The sequence below is a fragment of the Pelobates fuscus genome, chromosome 1 (genome assembly GCF_036172605.1).
Source record: "Pelobates fuscus isolate aPelFus1 chromosome 1, aPelFus1.pri, whole genome shotgun sequence".
NCBI classification, from domain to species: Eukaryota; Metazoa; Chordata; class Amphibia; order Anura; family Pelobatidae; genus Pelobates; species Pelobates fuscus.
This window is the reverse complement of record NC_086317.1, coordinates 66217142-66235038: the sequence shown is the minus strand read 5'-3', so window position 1 is coordinate 66235038 and position 17897 is coordinate 66217142. Positions and strand designations below refer to the sequence as shown.

Genomic DNA, 17897 nt, shown 5'->3' with positions numbered 1-17897 from the left:
CCAGATGTGAGACTATTTAGCCTACAGCTGGTGTCTCTACAGGCAGTTGTTTTTCAAAGGAACCACCTATTACAAAAAAGAAAGATCAGAAGTATAGTGTTCCACCAAGCTATTTATGGGGAGGAGTGGTGCTGTAAAACAGAACTTTGCTGCACACCTCTTTAATATGTTGGAAGCGCGATGGGACCTGTTTGCTAGTGTAGCGGTCCACTCTATTCGTATCCATTTGCAGTCACTTTCTAAGGACGCAGAAGCACCAGGCTGAGTGCACATTCTCTTTTAATGGTCAAGTTCACTGCACCTATAAATCTGCTTTGCTCCTGCTTTTCCTGTCTGTAAATACAAGCATTTATTTATATTGATGTTGCTAGTAAGAATTTTGTTTATTCCAAAACTGTTTCAAGAGTTGTGGCCAGACACATTACATTTAGCACCACATCCCTTTAGACACAAGAGACCACAATAATGCAGGAATTTGAGAAGAAGCTGTTGAATTAGTTTAATCAGTACAGTTTTTTTTCAATCTTTTTATTTATTGAGGTAAGTATGACAACACAACAGGCATTGAAGTTGGCAAAATGTTATGTACAGGTAATACAATGTATAAGTTATGCGATAAAAGATACCTCATTTTTTGTTTAGTGATAACAGTGGAATAAGAACAGAAATAAAACAAGCTATACTGGCATGTCTGAATAGAGAACAGGTGTTATACTCATGGTGAAAGATAGCTGGCTAGGTTAAGAGAGAGCAGAATATTTGAACTATCAGCTATAAAGTCTAATCTAGCTTTTACTTAGAGTATAGGCTCAGTACCATTTCAGGCTTCTCAGACATAGAGATTTAGATCCATTGGGTGTCGAGGGCAATAGATGCAGCACTCTGACTGATACAAATCATTATTAACATAGCTAAACTGGAACTAGGAGCTGTGATAGGTAATGCTATCTAAGCAGAAGAAATTCACGAAATTAGCAATGTTTGCTAATGCATTTACTAAGATATCACAACTGAGCGACAGGTTATATGAAACAAGCTTATAAGAAATTCGCTAGAACCGTCACCCTTATCTCATGCTGTAGCACCCCAGAGGTCCCTGGCTGGAAGAATAATCTATTTCCTCCCTCCGTGGGACTCGCTAGGTAAGTAGACCGCAAAGGCTGTCTCTGTGGCTGGTGAGTGTGACTCCAGAGTAGTTTCAGAGGGCTCCCCAGCTGTTAGTAGCATGAGTGTAATCGCTGAGGCAAGTTTCGGGGATGTCACCTCGGTCTTTAGTTACGGATTAAGCAGAATGTTTGAGGAGCACACATCAGACAGGTCTGTCGGCCATATTGGTCAGGTCCCGCCAATCAATACATTTTAAATCTACCATGTTTACTTCTTATTTATTAATTTTAAACTCTGGTTGCTCAAATGGTTTTTCAAGATTTTAAACCCTGCGTTTTTGCTTGTGTGCTGCTCCTTCAATATCTGATTTGTATATATTAAAGTATTTCATAGCAGCTCCTCTATTAAAAAATGCATGTATTTAGTGTGCTCCATCAGTTATGTTTTCCCTTGTACTATATGGTTCAGGATGGAGTACCTGTTCTAAATATGTGTATACACATGCAGTTTCCTCATTGGTGTTGTATGGTATACCAGGGCTAGAAAAAAGTGATAAAGAATATTAACATTCTGATTACATCATGTCAAGAATAAGTCTTTTGAGACTATTTCCAGGCACCCTATATCCAATATATTATTTGTGAAAGTAATGTGTAGCTTGTACACGTAGCAAAACAGGTTTCAATCATCTCCTATCCACTCTCTTAGAGAAAAGATTTGGCTTAACCCCGTCTGTATGAGAAGTGTCATCTTTTCAGAAGTCCCCTGCTGGCATGGTTCCGTCACACTGAGAGTAGGAAGTATTATAGACTACCTGAAACCGTATCATTCCCATAGCAGGTGGTAGCCTCCTGTCATACCTTTAAAATTTTTTACCTTGAAGTTTAAAAATCACATCATGTTCTGGAAGCAAAGCAGTATGTGTGCTTTGAAAATATATTGCTCAGAGGAAATTTGGAAGGATTAGAAGGATTTAATTGACATTCATTTGATAAACTAGTGAATAAACTATGTGTTATTTTGCACTGAATTCTTTTATTTAAACTATGCGGTAAGGCAGCTATTTCCATATATTGAGGGTCTCTTCCATAATCATTTTGCATATACTGCTGCTAGTCATTACTATACAGGAAAATAATAATAATAATGTGTGCATGTTAAAGTTGTGAAATGAAATCTCAGTTGGTTAATGTACCAATTGTAGCGTTTGTACCAAACCTCATGGTAGCAGATTTGATTCTTGGCAGGAGGTACTTATGCTTTTCATCATTCCGAGGTTAATGGAATGAGTACAGTAAGTTGTGTATTAGTGATATCAGGAAGTTGGTTTAAAAACAAAACAAACTCTGGATTCCATTTAGGGGAAAAGGACAATATAAAAATAGATTGTGTTAAAGAGGCTACAATGTTTTATTTTTTAAATGAAATTGCATTCCTAGATGGAAATGCGCATTACAGAAAAAAAATACATTTATGTCTGAAGGAATACTTTGGACATTATTAAAGATACGTTCAAAATTTGTTGACATCATGTGTGTTCTAATCAAACCGGTGTTCATTTGCATTGCTAAAACCTTGTTTCAGTTCAATTCTGTATGGATATTTAATTTCTAAGTTCACAATATTTTTACTTGGCTATATTACCTTCTTAAAGAATACCTGTCTCTTTTTTTTGTTGTAAAACAAATCTATATTTAAAAAAAAAAAAAATACCCCTTACCTCCCTGGAACACTTTACTAACTGGTGTTGCAGCTAAGTTAGCCAAGTTACTCCGAGTTAAGTAAATAGCAATGTGGCATAATCTTGCTGTGAGCCAGAATAAAACCATTCGACTTTAAAAAACGGATATCAATATACACAAACACATATCCGTACAGATAGCATTCAATATCTCTATCTTTCAAAATATGTATATATGTCATTTTTTTCATTGACACACTTTGTTTTCAAAGTATTGAGATTAAATAAATAATGGTGGCAAACATTAAAACAATAGAAGGGTTTTAATCTTTTAAAATACATGATCAATGTTCTTATAGTAATATTTTGAGAGGTCAAATCATCTGGCCTTTACATCTACTAGAAACTAAATAAACCATAACGTTCTCTCCAGTAGCATGTAAAATTAAGGAATTACTCCCATGTTTCAAAAAGCCATGTGTAAGATAAGGCCTCTCATTTAATGTATGCTGGGTTCCTTACCACCTACACTCGTTCATATCTACATATTGTTCTAAAGTTGGTATTCCATAAGAATTACACTATTTTATAACTACACTAAATCACAATTCCAGCATACAATTCAAATATTCCTTAATTGCAGAGCTTCTAGATACCATATTCTTCATACAGATGTGGCAAATCTACTCATTTTATGAGATTCTATAGGATTGTCGTTTGGAAAGGTTGTATATATAAAAAAAAAAAAAAAAAAATATGTCTGGATCTTAACCTAATTGTGGAAAAAAAAAAAATATATATATATATACCAAGGCGCTGCACGGCGCAGAAAGTATATTTCGATACAAAAATGAGAGCATTCTGAATTCTGTATTAAATGTTGCAAAGTTAATCAACGTTTTGAGCTTCCATTTAATACAGAATTTAGAATTTCGAGTGCTCTCAGTTTTGTATTGGTATATATACACACACAGTTTACAATTCATTTGGTAAACTCTCCTTAGAGTAGATGTGCCATGTTTTATTTCCAACATAAACGATGCCTTTGTCAAAATGTGTCCTGTTTTAAAAGTATTGCTGTAAAATGAAAGGACCATATTATACTATAAACTTTCTTTCTAAAGGTCCAGTGAGAGTCTAAATTTGATTTCTCACATGTCTCTTTGTATAGCTTGATTGCTAGCTGATGTCAGCCATCAATCACATTACACAGCAGGGTAAACCAATTGTACATTAATGCTTTGCTGCAGTTTGGGAATGTTGGATACTCTGAAGCTGATGAATGGCACTGGATATAAGCCCAGTAGACGTAGCCAATTATTTATGAATCACCTGGCAAAATCTTTTTCCCACTGAATACCACTGAGCCTGGATGGTGAAAGAAGGAGATCAATGTGGTTGTAGATGATGCGGTTTGAGACTATGTTTCAGAACACAAAATATAGAGGAGGTTTGAGTATTATATTGCAATTTTATGCTACATTTCTTATATTTTTGATAGATATTTTATTGTGCATGCGTTGTACATGACCTAAAGACAGGGCATGCATACAGCCTAGATTCATATGTTTTCCTATTATTTCCTATTTTTGAAGGATGTATTTTTTGATTAAACCGTAAAGATGAGGTCTGGCAAAACTTAGCATGTATTTATTGTTCTTAGCAACTATATACTCACTTGTAGAACCATAATGGATGTTTTATCATTCAGTATTCTGCCTCGGCTTAATCACTGATTTAGATTTTTCAAACAGGGGTATTTTGGTTCCTGGTGGATTTGGAATTCGTGGGACAGAAGGAAAAATTAATGCAATAACGTGGGCTAGAGAAAGAAAAATCCCATTCCTTGGTAACGTATTTAGCCTGTTCTTAAAAAATTGCTTGTATTGGTATTTTATGTCTATAATATACATTATATCTTGATTGTATTTTGAACTATTTGTCTGTCTATAAATAACTTCAGTTCCACTTATTGCTTTAGAGACCTTATAGCACCTTATAAATATGACTCAATGCTTATCTTCTTTTAAAAACAAAATTTCAGTATACTGGTTTGATAGAAACATAGAAACATAGAATGTGACAGCAGATAAGAACCATTCGGCCCATCTAGTCCGCCCAATTTTCTCAATACTTTTATTAGTCCTTAGCCTTATCTTATAGTTAGGATAGCCTTATGCCTATCCCACGCATGCTTAAACTCCTTTACTGTGTTAACCTCTACCACTTCAGCTGGAAGGCTATTCCTTGCATCTACTACATAGGAACATAGATTTTGACGGCACATAAGAACCATTCGGCCCATCTAGTCTGCCCAATTTTCTAAATACTTTTAAATACTTTCACTACCCTCTCAGTAAAGTAATACTTCCTAATATTATTTTTAAACCTTTGGCCATTTAATTTAAGGCTATGTACTCTTGTTGTGGTAGTTTTTCTTCTTTTAAATATAGTCTCCTCCTTTACTGTGTTGATTCCCTTTATGTATTTAAATGTTTCTATCATATCCCCCCTGTCTCGTCTTTCCTCCAAGCTATACATGTTAAGTTCCTTTAACCTTTCCTGGTAATTTTTATCCTGTAATCCATGATAGAAACATATCTATTGTATGAACCAATCTGCCGTTAGAGTTATAGATTATATTTATAATTTAAAATTAATTTAAAAAAAATATCATTTTAAATGAGTTAATCCTTTTGACCAATCCTGGATCTAACAGGACTCAACACATATATACATATATTATATAAATCAAGAGACCATTTCACCTGAGAACTATAGCCACAGCTTCCTGTTTAATAATATTCGACAATTTAATGGCTGTGTTGGACATAAGAGTTATCTACCTGCATGAAGTTCTAGCTCGGATGTCAAGACGGGTCCTTAGCTTTAACATCAGATCAAGAAAACATGTTTAATTCAATTCAAAGTTCTCCCTTTGGTCTTTCATCCAGCCCAAGGATTGTCACTAAATTATGTCTGTCATAAGGTTTTCTTCTGAACAAAAAAGAATTTAAGTGATTCCCTATAATTGGCGTTTGAAGGCTAAATCTTTGATTATCTTTAACTCCTGTACTTCTCTAAGAAAAGCATTAGTTTAATTGGCATCAGCTGTGTGATGACATTGTCAGAGAAAAAAAACGGCATTTAAAAACAAAAACCACTGTGTTTAATATGTAGTGACCCAGGTGCTTAGACTGCCCCTTTAAACTTTTCTATATATATTTCTGGTGTTTTGCGCCTAGACTCTAGTGGGTAGATTTGTGGTTGGATTATAAGGCCAAAAGTCAAGACTGAGCATTGAAGATAGAGGTCGAGACACATACCCACTGCAGCTAACAGGAAAGAAAAGAAAGTATTGATGATAGATAAAGTGTTGTTTCAATCCATCATCTATATGCATTGCAAACTAGGTGGTGGAGCAGTTTTTAAGTATACATTGTCTTTAAGGCTGGTTTAGCATCATGAGAAATGTTGTCCCCAGACATATTGATTTACAAGGTTAACATCAAGGTTGACAAGAAATATCACTGATCGTTTTCTGGCAATTTATATAGGAAAATATATTGATTACATACTAACCCGAAGCAGTCCTTGTTATTTATGTATTCATGGATGGTGGGTTGATTTAAAAATGGACTTGCCACCTAAAGGCACATTAACATTGCACTGTTGACTTATGATAACTCCTTTCAATTCTTAGTGAGAGTTTTGTTACCTTTGTAAAGAACTGAAAATGAAAAAAAAAGTGGTAGTGTTTGCAAAAGCACTATGTGCAAAAAAAAAAAAAGAAACATTATTATAGTTTTTAAAAACATATATATACAGTTGCAAGAAAAAGTATGTGAACCCTTTGGAATGATATGGATTTCTGCACAAATTGATCATAAAATGTGATCTGATCATCATCTAAGTCACAACAATAGACAATCACAGTCTGCTTAAACTAATAACACACAAAGAATGAATTGTTGCCATGTTTTTATTGAACACACCATGTAAACATTCACAGTGCAGGTGGAAAAAGTATGTGAACCCCTAGACTAATGACATCTCCAATGGCTAATTGGAGTGAGATGTCAGCCAACTGGAGTCCAATCAATGAGATGAGATTGTTGGTTACAGCTGCCCTGCCCTATAAAAAACACACACCAGTTCTGGGTTTGCTTTTCACAAGAAGCATTGCCTGATGTGAATGATGCCTCACACAAAAGAGCTCTCAGAAGACCTACGATTAAGAATTTTGACTTGCATAAAGCTGGAAAGTATCTCCAAAAGCCTTGCTGTTCAGCAGTCCACTTTAAGACAAATTGTCTATAAATGGAGAAAGTTCATCACTGCTGCTACTCTCCCTAGGAGTGGCCGTCCTGTAAAGATGACTGCAACAGCACAGCGCAGACTGCTCAATGAGGTGAAGAAGAATCCTAGAGTGTCAGCTAAAGACTTACAAAAGTCACTGGCAAATGCTAAAATCCACAGAGGAAGCCACTGCTGTCCAAACAAAAGATTGCTGCACGTTTACAGTTTGCACAAGAGCACCTGGATGTTCCACAGCAGTACTGGCAAAATATTCTGTGGACAGATGAAACCAAAGTTGAGTTGTTTGGAAGAAACACACAACACTATGTGTGGTGAAAAAGAGGCACAGCACACCAACATCAAAACCTCATCCCAACTGTGAAGTATGGTGGTGGGGGCATCATGGTTTGGGGCTGCTTTGCTGCGTCAAGGTTTGGACGGATTGCTATCATCAAAGGAAAAATGAATTCCCAAGTTTCTCAAGACATTTTGCAGGAGAACTTAACCCCTTAAGGACACATGACATGTGTGACATGTCATGATTCCCTTTTATTCCAGAAGTTTGGTCTTTAAGGGGTTAAGGCCATCTGTCTACCAGTTGAAGCTCAACAGAAGATGGGTGTTGCAACAGGACAATGACCCAAAGCATAGAAGTAAATCAACAACAGAATGGCTTAAACAGAAGAAAATACGCCTTCTGAAGTGGCCCAGTCAGAGACCTGACCTCAACCTGATTGAGATGCTGTGGCATGACCTCAAGAAAGCGATTCACACCAGACATCCCAGGAATATTGCTGAACTGAAACAGTTCTGTAAAGAGGAATGGTCAAGAATTACTCCTGACCGTTGTGCATGTCTGATCTGCAACTACAGGAAATGTTTGGTTGAAGTTATTGCTGCCAAAGGAGGTTCAACCAGTTTTTAAATCCAAGGGTTCACATACTTTTTCCACCTGCACTGTGAATGTTTACATGGTGTGTTCAATAAAAACATGGCAACATTTCATTCTTTGTGTGTTATTAGTTTAAGCAGACTGTGATTGTCTATTGTTGTGACTTAGATGATGATCAGATCACATTTTATGACCAATTTGTGCAGAAATCCATATCATTCCAAAGGATTCACATACTTTTTCTTGCAACTGTATATATATTATGAAAGAAAGGGAGGAGTTGCCTCTATGGGCCCACAAGCCTTTGTAACCAGAGCTAGATCATATAGCTCAGAACAGTGTGAGTGTTCCATTTTTATCATTATATATGTTTTAAAAAAGGCTTCACACTATTGCACTTATGTATTGGATTTTCTCTTGGAGTCTCTGAGCGGTATACAGGAGAGCGTGGCCAGACTGTGACTATCCCTGTTGGGTCTAGTTTTTCGGTCTATCCTTCGCTACCTGTTTTCTGTTTTTCTTGTCAGCTAAAGACTTACAAAAGTCACTGGCAAATGCTAAAATCCACAGAGGAAGCCACTGCTGTCCAAACAAAAGATTGCTGCACGTTTACAGTTTGCACAAGAGCACCTGGATGTTCCACAGCAGTACTGGCAAAATATTCTGTGGACAGATGAAACCAAAGTTGAGTTGTTTGGAAGAAACACACAACACTATGTGTGGTGAAAAAGAGGCACAGCACACCAACATCAAAACCTCATCCCAACTGTGAAGTATGGTGGTGGGGGCATCATGGTTTGGGGCTGCTTTGCTGCGTCAAGGTTTGGACGGATTGCTATCATCAAAGGAAAAATGAATTCCCAAGTTTCTCAAGACATTTTGCAGGAGAACTTAACCCCTTAAGGACACATGACATGTGTGACATGTCATGATTCCCTTTTATTCCAGAAGTTTGGTCTTTAAGGGGTTAAGGCCATCTGTCTACCAGTTGAAGCTCAACAGAAGATGGGTGTTGCAACAGGACAATGACCCAAAGCATAGAAGTAAATCAACAACAGAATGGCTTAAACAGAAGAAAATACGCCTTCTGAAGTGGCCCAGTCAGAGTCCTGACCTCAACCTGATTGAGATGCTGTGGCATGACCTCAAGAAAGCGATTCACACCAGACATCCCAGGAATATTGCTGAACTGAAACAGTTCTGTAAAGAGGAATGGTCAAGAATTACTCCTGACCGTCTCCTCCGTGAGACCACTCCCACCTAAGTGTTGGAACGCATTTGCGTTCCACCGATGTGTGAGGAGGTTGGTCTCTCGCGAGAGGTTGAGAGACATTATAGCACAGAGCAGCCTATTGGTTGAACAGACGAAGTTTTCGATAGGCGCTCACAAGTATGCGGAACTGACTTTCATTGGCTGATAGAAAGGACTTCCCCTTTGGCGGGATATTTAAAAGACCGAGAGAACACAGAGTGTATCACACCAGCCGGATGCCCCTGACGAAGTCGTAGGACGAAACGCGTAGGGCGGCAAAGAACACTTTATTTCACGGACTTTTGATTTTGTATTTAAAGTTTCAATTTTATTTTGTTCGTGTTTCTTCAACTTGGTTTCCTGCATTTCTGACTGGGAGATCTACCGAGAAGTTCACAACAATACCTGATGGGCTTTTAATCTTCTTGCATGGTGTAAGTGCAGACAATAAAGTGTTTACTATATCCTTAAAGTGGTACACTATGTTCTTTTATCTTCTTTCCCTTGAAGTTAAAATGCTGGGATAAAGAAGATTACATTGATCCTCCTGTCTACATCCAAACGTACATATATGGGGAGATTTTCTATTATATTTTATGACCGTTGTGCATGTCTGATCTGCAACTACAGGAAATGTTTGGTTGAAGTTATTGCTGCCAAAGGAGGTTCAACCAGTTTTTAAATCCAAGGGTTCACATACTTTTTCCACCTGCACTGTGAATGTTTACATGGTGTGTTCATTAAAAACATGGCAACATTTCATTCTTTGTGTGTTATTAGTTTAAGCAGACTGTGATTGTCTATTGTTGTGACTTAGATGATGATCAGATCACATTTTATGACCAATTTGTGCAGAAATCCATATCATTCCAAAGGATTCACATACTTTTTCTTGCAACTGTATATATATTATGAAAGAAAGGGAGGAGTTGCCTCTATGGGCCCACAAGCCTTTGTAACCAGAGCTAGATCATATAGCTCAGAACAGTGTGAGTGTTCCATTTTTATCATTATATATGTTTTAAAAAAGGCTTCACACTATTGCACTTATGTATTGGATTTTAAGGTTAACACGTTGAAAAAAACTTATTTCTTGAGTATACAAGTTAAAAGAAAAAAGATAAGTGATTTTCCTCAAGCATGTTAGAAATGATATCACTATAATTTCTTGCACTTTAATTGGGAATGAGCGCTCCACTGTACATGGTTTTATAAACCACGGCATGAGTTTGAGATAACAAGTCAGATGCTGTTACTGCTTCATAAACTTCTGTTTTTTACATGAAACTGAACATGCGCATCATGATCTCTGTAGTAAATAGACTGCCCATACTTTACAATTACTCTGTAAATACAAAACAAGCAAACACTCAGCAACAAAGCAAGAAACCCAACATCGTGCCTTTGCAGAGTACACATCACCCATCTACTACCCGCCACAGACTATGCCATCTATACAGATAAATGAATGGGATATCACTTCATATATTTATACTTAATCGTACTTCGTATGATTAAATATCAAGGGGTTTATGCACTAAACACCACATTTTTCTGAGCTAAACATTTAAGTGGGAAAAAAAAGCGCTAACGTAACCAAGCAAAGGTTGTAGCTAGGTTGAAGAATTTTCACAAATTAGCTGATTTTGATAAATTTTGCAATTTAGTTTTCAGTTCACACCATTTCTTTGTTTAGTAAACCATCCCCATACATATAGATATCATTATAAAATGAAGGTTTGAAAAATGGTCATTTTTATTGCAACAATATCTGATATTTAACATTCCGCTTTCAGTTCAAAGGATGAGAACTGATGGTTATTTCTGTTCTTTCAGGAGTCTGTTTGGGAATGCAGTTAGCAGTGGTGGAATTTGCGAGAAATTCTCTGGACTGGAAAGGTGATGTATTCTATATTACACGATAGCAGACTGTGGAAACACATTTGTCAGACTGTGAAGTCCTTCAGCGGATACACAATATTTTACAAAATATGCCGCGAACATAAGCCATAATTGCATCAGCAATGTCGCTTTTCTGATGTCTAAAAAAAAAAAATTAAATGCATCACAGTGCTCTAAAGTAATAAAATAACTTCATTATAATGGAAAAATAGAAAATAATAATAAAAAAAAAAAAACCAATACAATATCTGCAGTAACCTTGGAGGAAGTATTTCAATTATAAAAATAAGATCTGTTAAAAAAATATTAAGGTATGAAAATACAATCTACTAGACAATGTTTGATTTAATTTATTTTTTGAAAAATCATGCTTAAAATTAATCATAGTTTTTAATTAAGGATGTGCATGTTAAACGTATTACTGTGCAATACAATCATTATTAATTGTACTTGCAAACAATAAAATAAAAATGAAAAGGCAACATTTTCATATAACTGCAGAATGGACTTAGTGACATTGTAACAACTTTTCTTAAATTATATTGACATTATGTATCCTCACTCTGTAGCTTTCAGTTCCAATTATTATCGTAACATTTCCATGATGCTCGAAGGAATAGCCTATCACTATTTTGGTCAATTTTAGTCTTATAGATTACTTTTGTCACATTAAATATAGATGACAATTAAGTATTATAATTTTTATTCTGTCAAATTTATTTAAAGTAGACTTCTGTAAAATAGAACGTTCCAGTCCCCTTAAGCACGTCAGCTTGCTGCACGTCCTCTTTGGCTTAATAAAGGTGTTATTTTAATCAAAATTTTATAAATCGCCTTTGTAACACCGCTCAAGTGTTGAGCAGATAGCTAGCAGGGATTCATACCTCACTCGTCTTGAACTATAGTTCAAAGCAGAAGTAAATGCTTTTTATAGAAAGTCATTGTTTTCAATACTTCTCTTTGAGAATCATTGTTGGCATATCACACCGATTGCTGAGCAAGCGCTAGATGTCCCAATGCTTCTCTATATGCAACACCTGATTGGACACAAGCTACTACATAGTGATAACTGCATAGGAGGCAGATCTGAGTTGCAGCATGAAGTCTCTCTGAGCCCGGGAATTAAGGTGATCCTCTAATCATTTTCATGCAGCAGGGGTGAGCCCAATGATCTTAACACCAATAGGAATCCAGGAACGTGAGCATGCGCACTGAGCATCGTTTTCATAGCCTCACTGCCAGGATATTAAACATGGCGTCCAATTGAGGTCTTGTGCCAAAATCAAATTATTAAAAAAATACATGGGTAAGACATTTAGAAGCAAGACAGTCGGGGGACAGAGAAAAAAACCAATGCATGTCCCATGGCAGAACTACTTCCGTATGTAAAACTTTACCTTATCATTAATTTTAAATATATTTTTTACTCAACAGATGCCAACTCCACAGAATTTAACCCAAATACAAAAACCCCAGTGGTAAGTACGTATTTACTCCAGGAAATATCTAATAGTTGCTTATTTTTACAAATTTAATGAAAAGTATATATATCAGTCACTAAGACTTCTATAAGAAGTACATGAGTGAGATTTACTAACATGTTTTGATCTAAAAAGTGTAAAAAGTGAGGCACCTGTCAATGAGAGGGTTATATTGGCAAGTGAAAAGTCAGTTCTTGAATTACATGTGTTAGAATCAGTAAAAATGGGAAAGCAAAAAGATCTGAGAAACTTTTACAAGAGCCAAATCGTGATGGCTAGACAATTGGGTCAGAGCATCTCCAAACCGGCAAGTTTTGTGGCGTGTTCCCGGTGGTTAGTACCTACCAAATGTGTTGCAAGAAGGGAAACCGGTGAACCAATGTCAGGGCCATTTGCACCCAAGGCTCATAAATGCACGTGGGGAACGAAGACAAGACCGTCTGGTCCGAGTACAGAGGTCTTGTGGAGTCCATGCCTCGGAGCATCAGAGCTGTTTTGGCAGTACGAGGGGGACCTACACAATATTAGGCAGGAGATTTTAATGTTGTAGATGATGTATAGAAGTAGTCTTAAAATAAAATATAGTGGAAAGTATATCACTTTGCTACATTCCATAGCAAATATCCAGTGTTATTTCACTGATGTATCGTCTTGGTAGTTTCTTAATACTTTCACATTCCAATTTATAACATATAAAAAAAAAAATCACGAGAAATCTCTGTTTAATAAATAAATAAATAAGATGAATACAACATTTATTTTTCTGGAAGTTTCCCTTTAATGGCATTGTAAAGCATAGTTTTCATTCTGAAAATAATGGAAAAATATCCAATTGCTTCTACCTTTGATGCTGCTATTATTTCTAACAGATGACCAACTCCTGCATGAAATCTAGAACTGGCAGAGGGCAATACAGATTGTATAAAAGAACAAGTTCTACCTCAGTAGGACCTTAAAACTCAATCTTTTGTTTCCCTCTGTGTAGAATGATTGATGTGTGAGTACGACCTTTTTTTTTTTTTAACCAAAGTGACAAACTAGACAACAGATACGTGGTTAGGCTTTTTATAGATCTTTTCTCTGTTGTGTTACTAATATAAAGTAATATTTTGCTTTTTTTACATTATTCTTTAACATCGGATTGTAATTAATTGAATAATGCCACAAGGTTCTCTGTTCTCCAGCCATTTTAACTCCCATCTCCCGATTTAATCATGCAATAACATAATGAATATAATGACGGAGTGAAGCATATTTGGTTGGAAGATAAGTAATTTTATTTGCCATACATTTTGCAGGACAATCTGCTTCGTATGATCTGTTAATTAATTTCATGTTCCATGTGAATGCATTTGCATTGCATTTACTAACAGCTGTTTGAGCAGCATACCATTTATTAATACATCATGCTCTTATCTCCAAAATGTTTTCAGAGAAAGAGAAACTGTCTGTAGAATGATATTATACAGATAGACGTGTGTAACTTCTCCTTCATTTCATGGTTGGGTCGCCTGAGCATGTGATAGGAGTGAAATAAATGGTAGGGCTACTACTTATGGGAACTTTGGGGTCAACTCAGTTGACCCCCTTTAGTCCATCTTCATTTTAAGATATTATTTTAATAGTTTAAAAGTATGGTGGGAATACATCATGATTTGTGAACAGTGAAGGGTTCATAACAGGATAATATTTGTTGAGCACTAACGTACATTTGTAGCAATATTAATCATGACTCCATTAGTTAAAGGACCACTCTAGTGCCAGGAAAGCATACTCGTTTTCCTGGCACTAGAGTGCCCTGAGGGTGCCCCCACCCTCAGGGACCCCCTCCCGCCCGGCTCTGGAAAGTGGAAAGGGGTAAAAACTTACCTTTTTCCAGCGCTGGGCGGGGAGCTCTCCTCCTCCTCTCCGCCTCCGTTCCTCCCCGTCGGCTGAATGCGCACGCGCGGCAAGAGCTGCGCGCGCATTCAGCCGGTCACATAGGAAAGCATTCATAATGCTTTCCTATGGACGCTTGCGTGCTCTCACTGTGATTTTCACAGTGAGAATCACGCAAGCGCCTCTAGCGGCTGTCAGTGAGACAGCCACTAGAGGAAATAGGGGAAGGCTTAACTAATTGATAAACATAGCAGTTTCTCTGAAACTGCTATGTTTATAAAAAAATTAGTTAACCCTAGCTGGACCTGGCACCCAGACCACTTCATTAAGCTGAAGTGGTCTGGGTGCCTAGAGTGGTCCTTTAAGATTCTACTCGGTAAACAAACACCTGATGTCTTTCTTCTATCACAGTCCTAGCAATCTGTCCCTCTGTAATAGATGAAATAGAGTGGTGACTTCAGATAACTAACTTTCCCTATGTGAGCATATGTAGTCATGGCTAAGATGAATCAGTACAGTTCCTAATTATTATTATTATTTATTTTTTGGGGGCATTTATATATCTCCAACTTATTCTGCAATGCTTTATAATATTAATATTAATTTCCTTTACTGCTACAATAATTCTCCTGTTTTTTAGGGTGTGAGTTGAGGTATTGACAGATGACTGTTCTACTTCAGAACACTTTAGGTGTTTAGAGGACATAATGACAAACCTATATTCATTGTCTAAACCAAGAAAATAAAGACACATCTTTGCACAGTGTGGCTTCTAAACACATTTTTAGAGTTTAAATACACATTGTGTTTATTCCATTGATGTGAAGTTTGAAATCATAAACTACACTAGGATAGGTACAAATATTTAGGACTGCCCTCCTAAAAAGGAACACTTTGGAGATGTGCATCATGTGAAATTACAATATGATTTGTGTTTTACACAATATTATTCAGAGGTATGAAGGGATACCGGAGAACAGAAATTCATTATTCCATGAATTATATGTGGTCCTGTCTGAGTGAGATGAGAGATCAGTATAATCTAGATGACTCCAATGTACAGTAGTAAGAGATCACTATAACTCCAGAGAAATCCAGGCTAGAATAATGGGAGATCAGTATAACTCCAGAGAAATTCAGGCTAGAGTAATAGGAGATAGTATAACCCCGAATAATCCACAGTGCAGTTATTAGATATCAATATAACCCAGAGGATTGCAGGGTAGGGTAATGAGATATCAGTATAACCCAGAAGACTCTACAGGGCAGTGATGAGATATCAGAATAACTTCATAGAGTTCCAGGCTTGAGTAATGAGAGATCACTATAACTCCAGGTGATTCCCTGGTAGAGTAATGGGAGATCAGTATACCTCCAGAGAAATCTAGGTTAGAGTAATGGGAGATCAGTATACCTCCAGAGAAAACAAGGTTAGAGTAAAGTAATGGGAGATCACTATAACATCACAGGATTCCAAGCTAGACCAATGAGAGATCAGTATAAGTCTAGAGGTTCAGGCAAGAGTAATGAAAGATCAGTATAACTCCAGATAATGCCATGGTAGAGTAATGGAAGATCAGTATACTTCCAGAGGATTCCAGGCTAGAGTAATCTGAGATCACTATAACCTCAGAGGATTCCATGCTAGACTAATGAGAGATCAGCATAAGTCTAGAATTCCAGGCAAGAGTAATGAGAGATCAGTATAACTCCAGATGATGCTAAGCTAGGGTAATGGGAGATCAGTATACCTCCAGGAGATTCCAGGCTAGAGTAATGATAGAGAGAATGCAGACTAGAGTCATGAGATCAGTATAACCCAAGAGACTGTGCTCTAGAGTTTAGTATAGACTTCAGGTTTGAATTGACCGGGTACCTAAGTAATTTTAAAAATGATTACAGCATGAAGGTTGCACATGGCCAAGAACTGCTAGCAAAAAATGCATAACAATGACAGCAATCTAGAGGTCACTGTCAAGGATGCTTCTGGAAACCTGTGAGTGTCTCTAGTGTTCCAATATCATACAGACAGAGCTACAATTTAAAGAATTTATGTTGCGCTCCTCAGACTAATGCTAGTCTGAAATGTGAATATTTTCACTTTTATTGGCCATCTGAGCAAAGCATGCTCTTAAGAGAAAGTGAAGACTAGCTAATGGACACCATAAACCCAATATCAAGCCATTAAATTATAGAATAACTAGGGTCCTAAGGAATGTAAAAAATATTAAATCCACCACAGCTATACAACGGCACATCTTTTGGTTGTTTGATTATAACTCCCAGAATCCTTAGCTAGCAGTTCTAATATTCATCCTCATGTTTTTAATCAGGACCTGCCTGTGCATGGTATGTGTCTTTCTAAATGGCAGATTCCTGGATGCTATTATCTATCAGCCTGTCTACACCGCAGGTGAATCAGAAATGAGGATTGAGGGAGAACATTAATCTTACTTGATGCTTTTAAAAATATGCATTATACACATACAAATATACATATACACACAACGTAGCTTATATATATGGTGTTGGAAGGGAATAAATGAATATATAAATCTTAACACACATGAAAATGCATTTGATGTTGTTGCACAGATTTTAGATATTTAATAAATGTTACACCTAAGCTCTTTAGGTGTACATTTATAATATAATTTGTGAACTCACTGTAACAAAGTGTTTAGAGAATAACTCCCTAGTTATTGTTTAGATAAAACACACCATGATATTGGGTGTGGGCTATATATATTTGCAGATTTTCTTGAGGGCCTGTTTAATCATAAAGTAATTCTTGACATACATTTTTTCGTTTCAAAGGTCAGCGGCTAAATTTCAGGACTGCAGTGCACATGAAAACAGACCGCACAATCTGATACCCACAGTTTATAGTGATGTTTTATTATCCCAGAAAATCTCTCTGATTGTGGGATCCAAGATAACACCAATACAAATATTTATAATTTCCATGAGAAAGACATGGCGTTTTCAAATAAAAAAAAACCAAAAAAAAAACACTGCATCTGCCAACTATGTTTAAGATTCTTTGGGAAAGGCATGGTGTTTTCTTTGTGAAATCAAAATAAAATAAATCTTAAGGCCATGTGGAGTCCATGTCTTGATGCATCAGATGTGTTTTGCCAACACAAGAGGGACCGACTCAATATTAGGCAGGTGGCTTTAATGTTGATCAGTGTATGTGTGAGTTTATATGCTGGAGCCTGGATTTGAGGGAGGGGCTAGTCCAGCTGTTTACAGGTCTCCCTTTCTCTAGCCAATGCATCATGTTCTGTGTCACGTCACTTGTTACCAGGATATCACACATGCTTCCCATTTCATGGGTTTTCTTCAAACTCAGAGCATTCCCAAATCGTTCGATTGACGTTTAGCTACGTTTTGGCCGCCATT

The 17897-nt window shown here is 36.7% G+C and overlaps 1 protein-coding gene across 2 annotated transcripts in view; it reads left to right on the top strand.

The window, feature by feature from the left end:
* CTPS2 (CTP synthase 2) overlaps positions 1-17897 on the top strand; it is a 186324-nt gene that overhangs the window by 69830 nt on the left and 98597 nt on the right. For both annotated transcript variants that reach the window (XM_063449279.1, XM_063449269.1), the window contains 3 exons: positions 4543-4637; positions 11068-11130; positions 12568-12611. In XM_063449279.1, coding sequence (XP_063305349.1) covers positions 4543-4637; positions 11068-11130; positions 12568-12611 — 202 coding nt within the window. The remainder of the gene's footprint in view (positions 1-4542; positions 4638-11067; positions 11131-12567; positions 12612-17897) is intronic.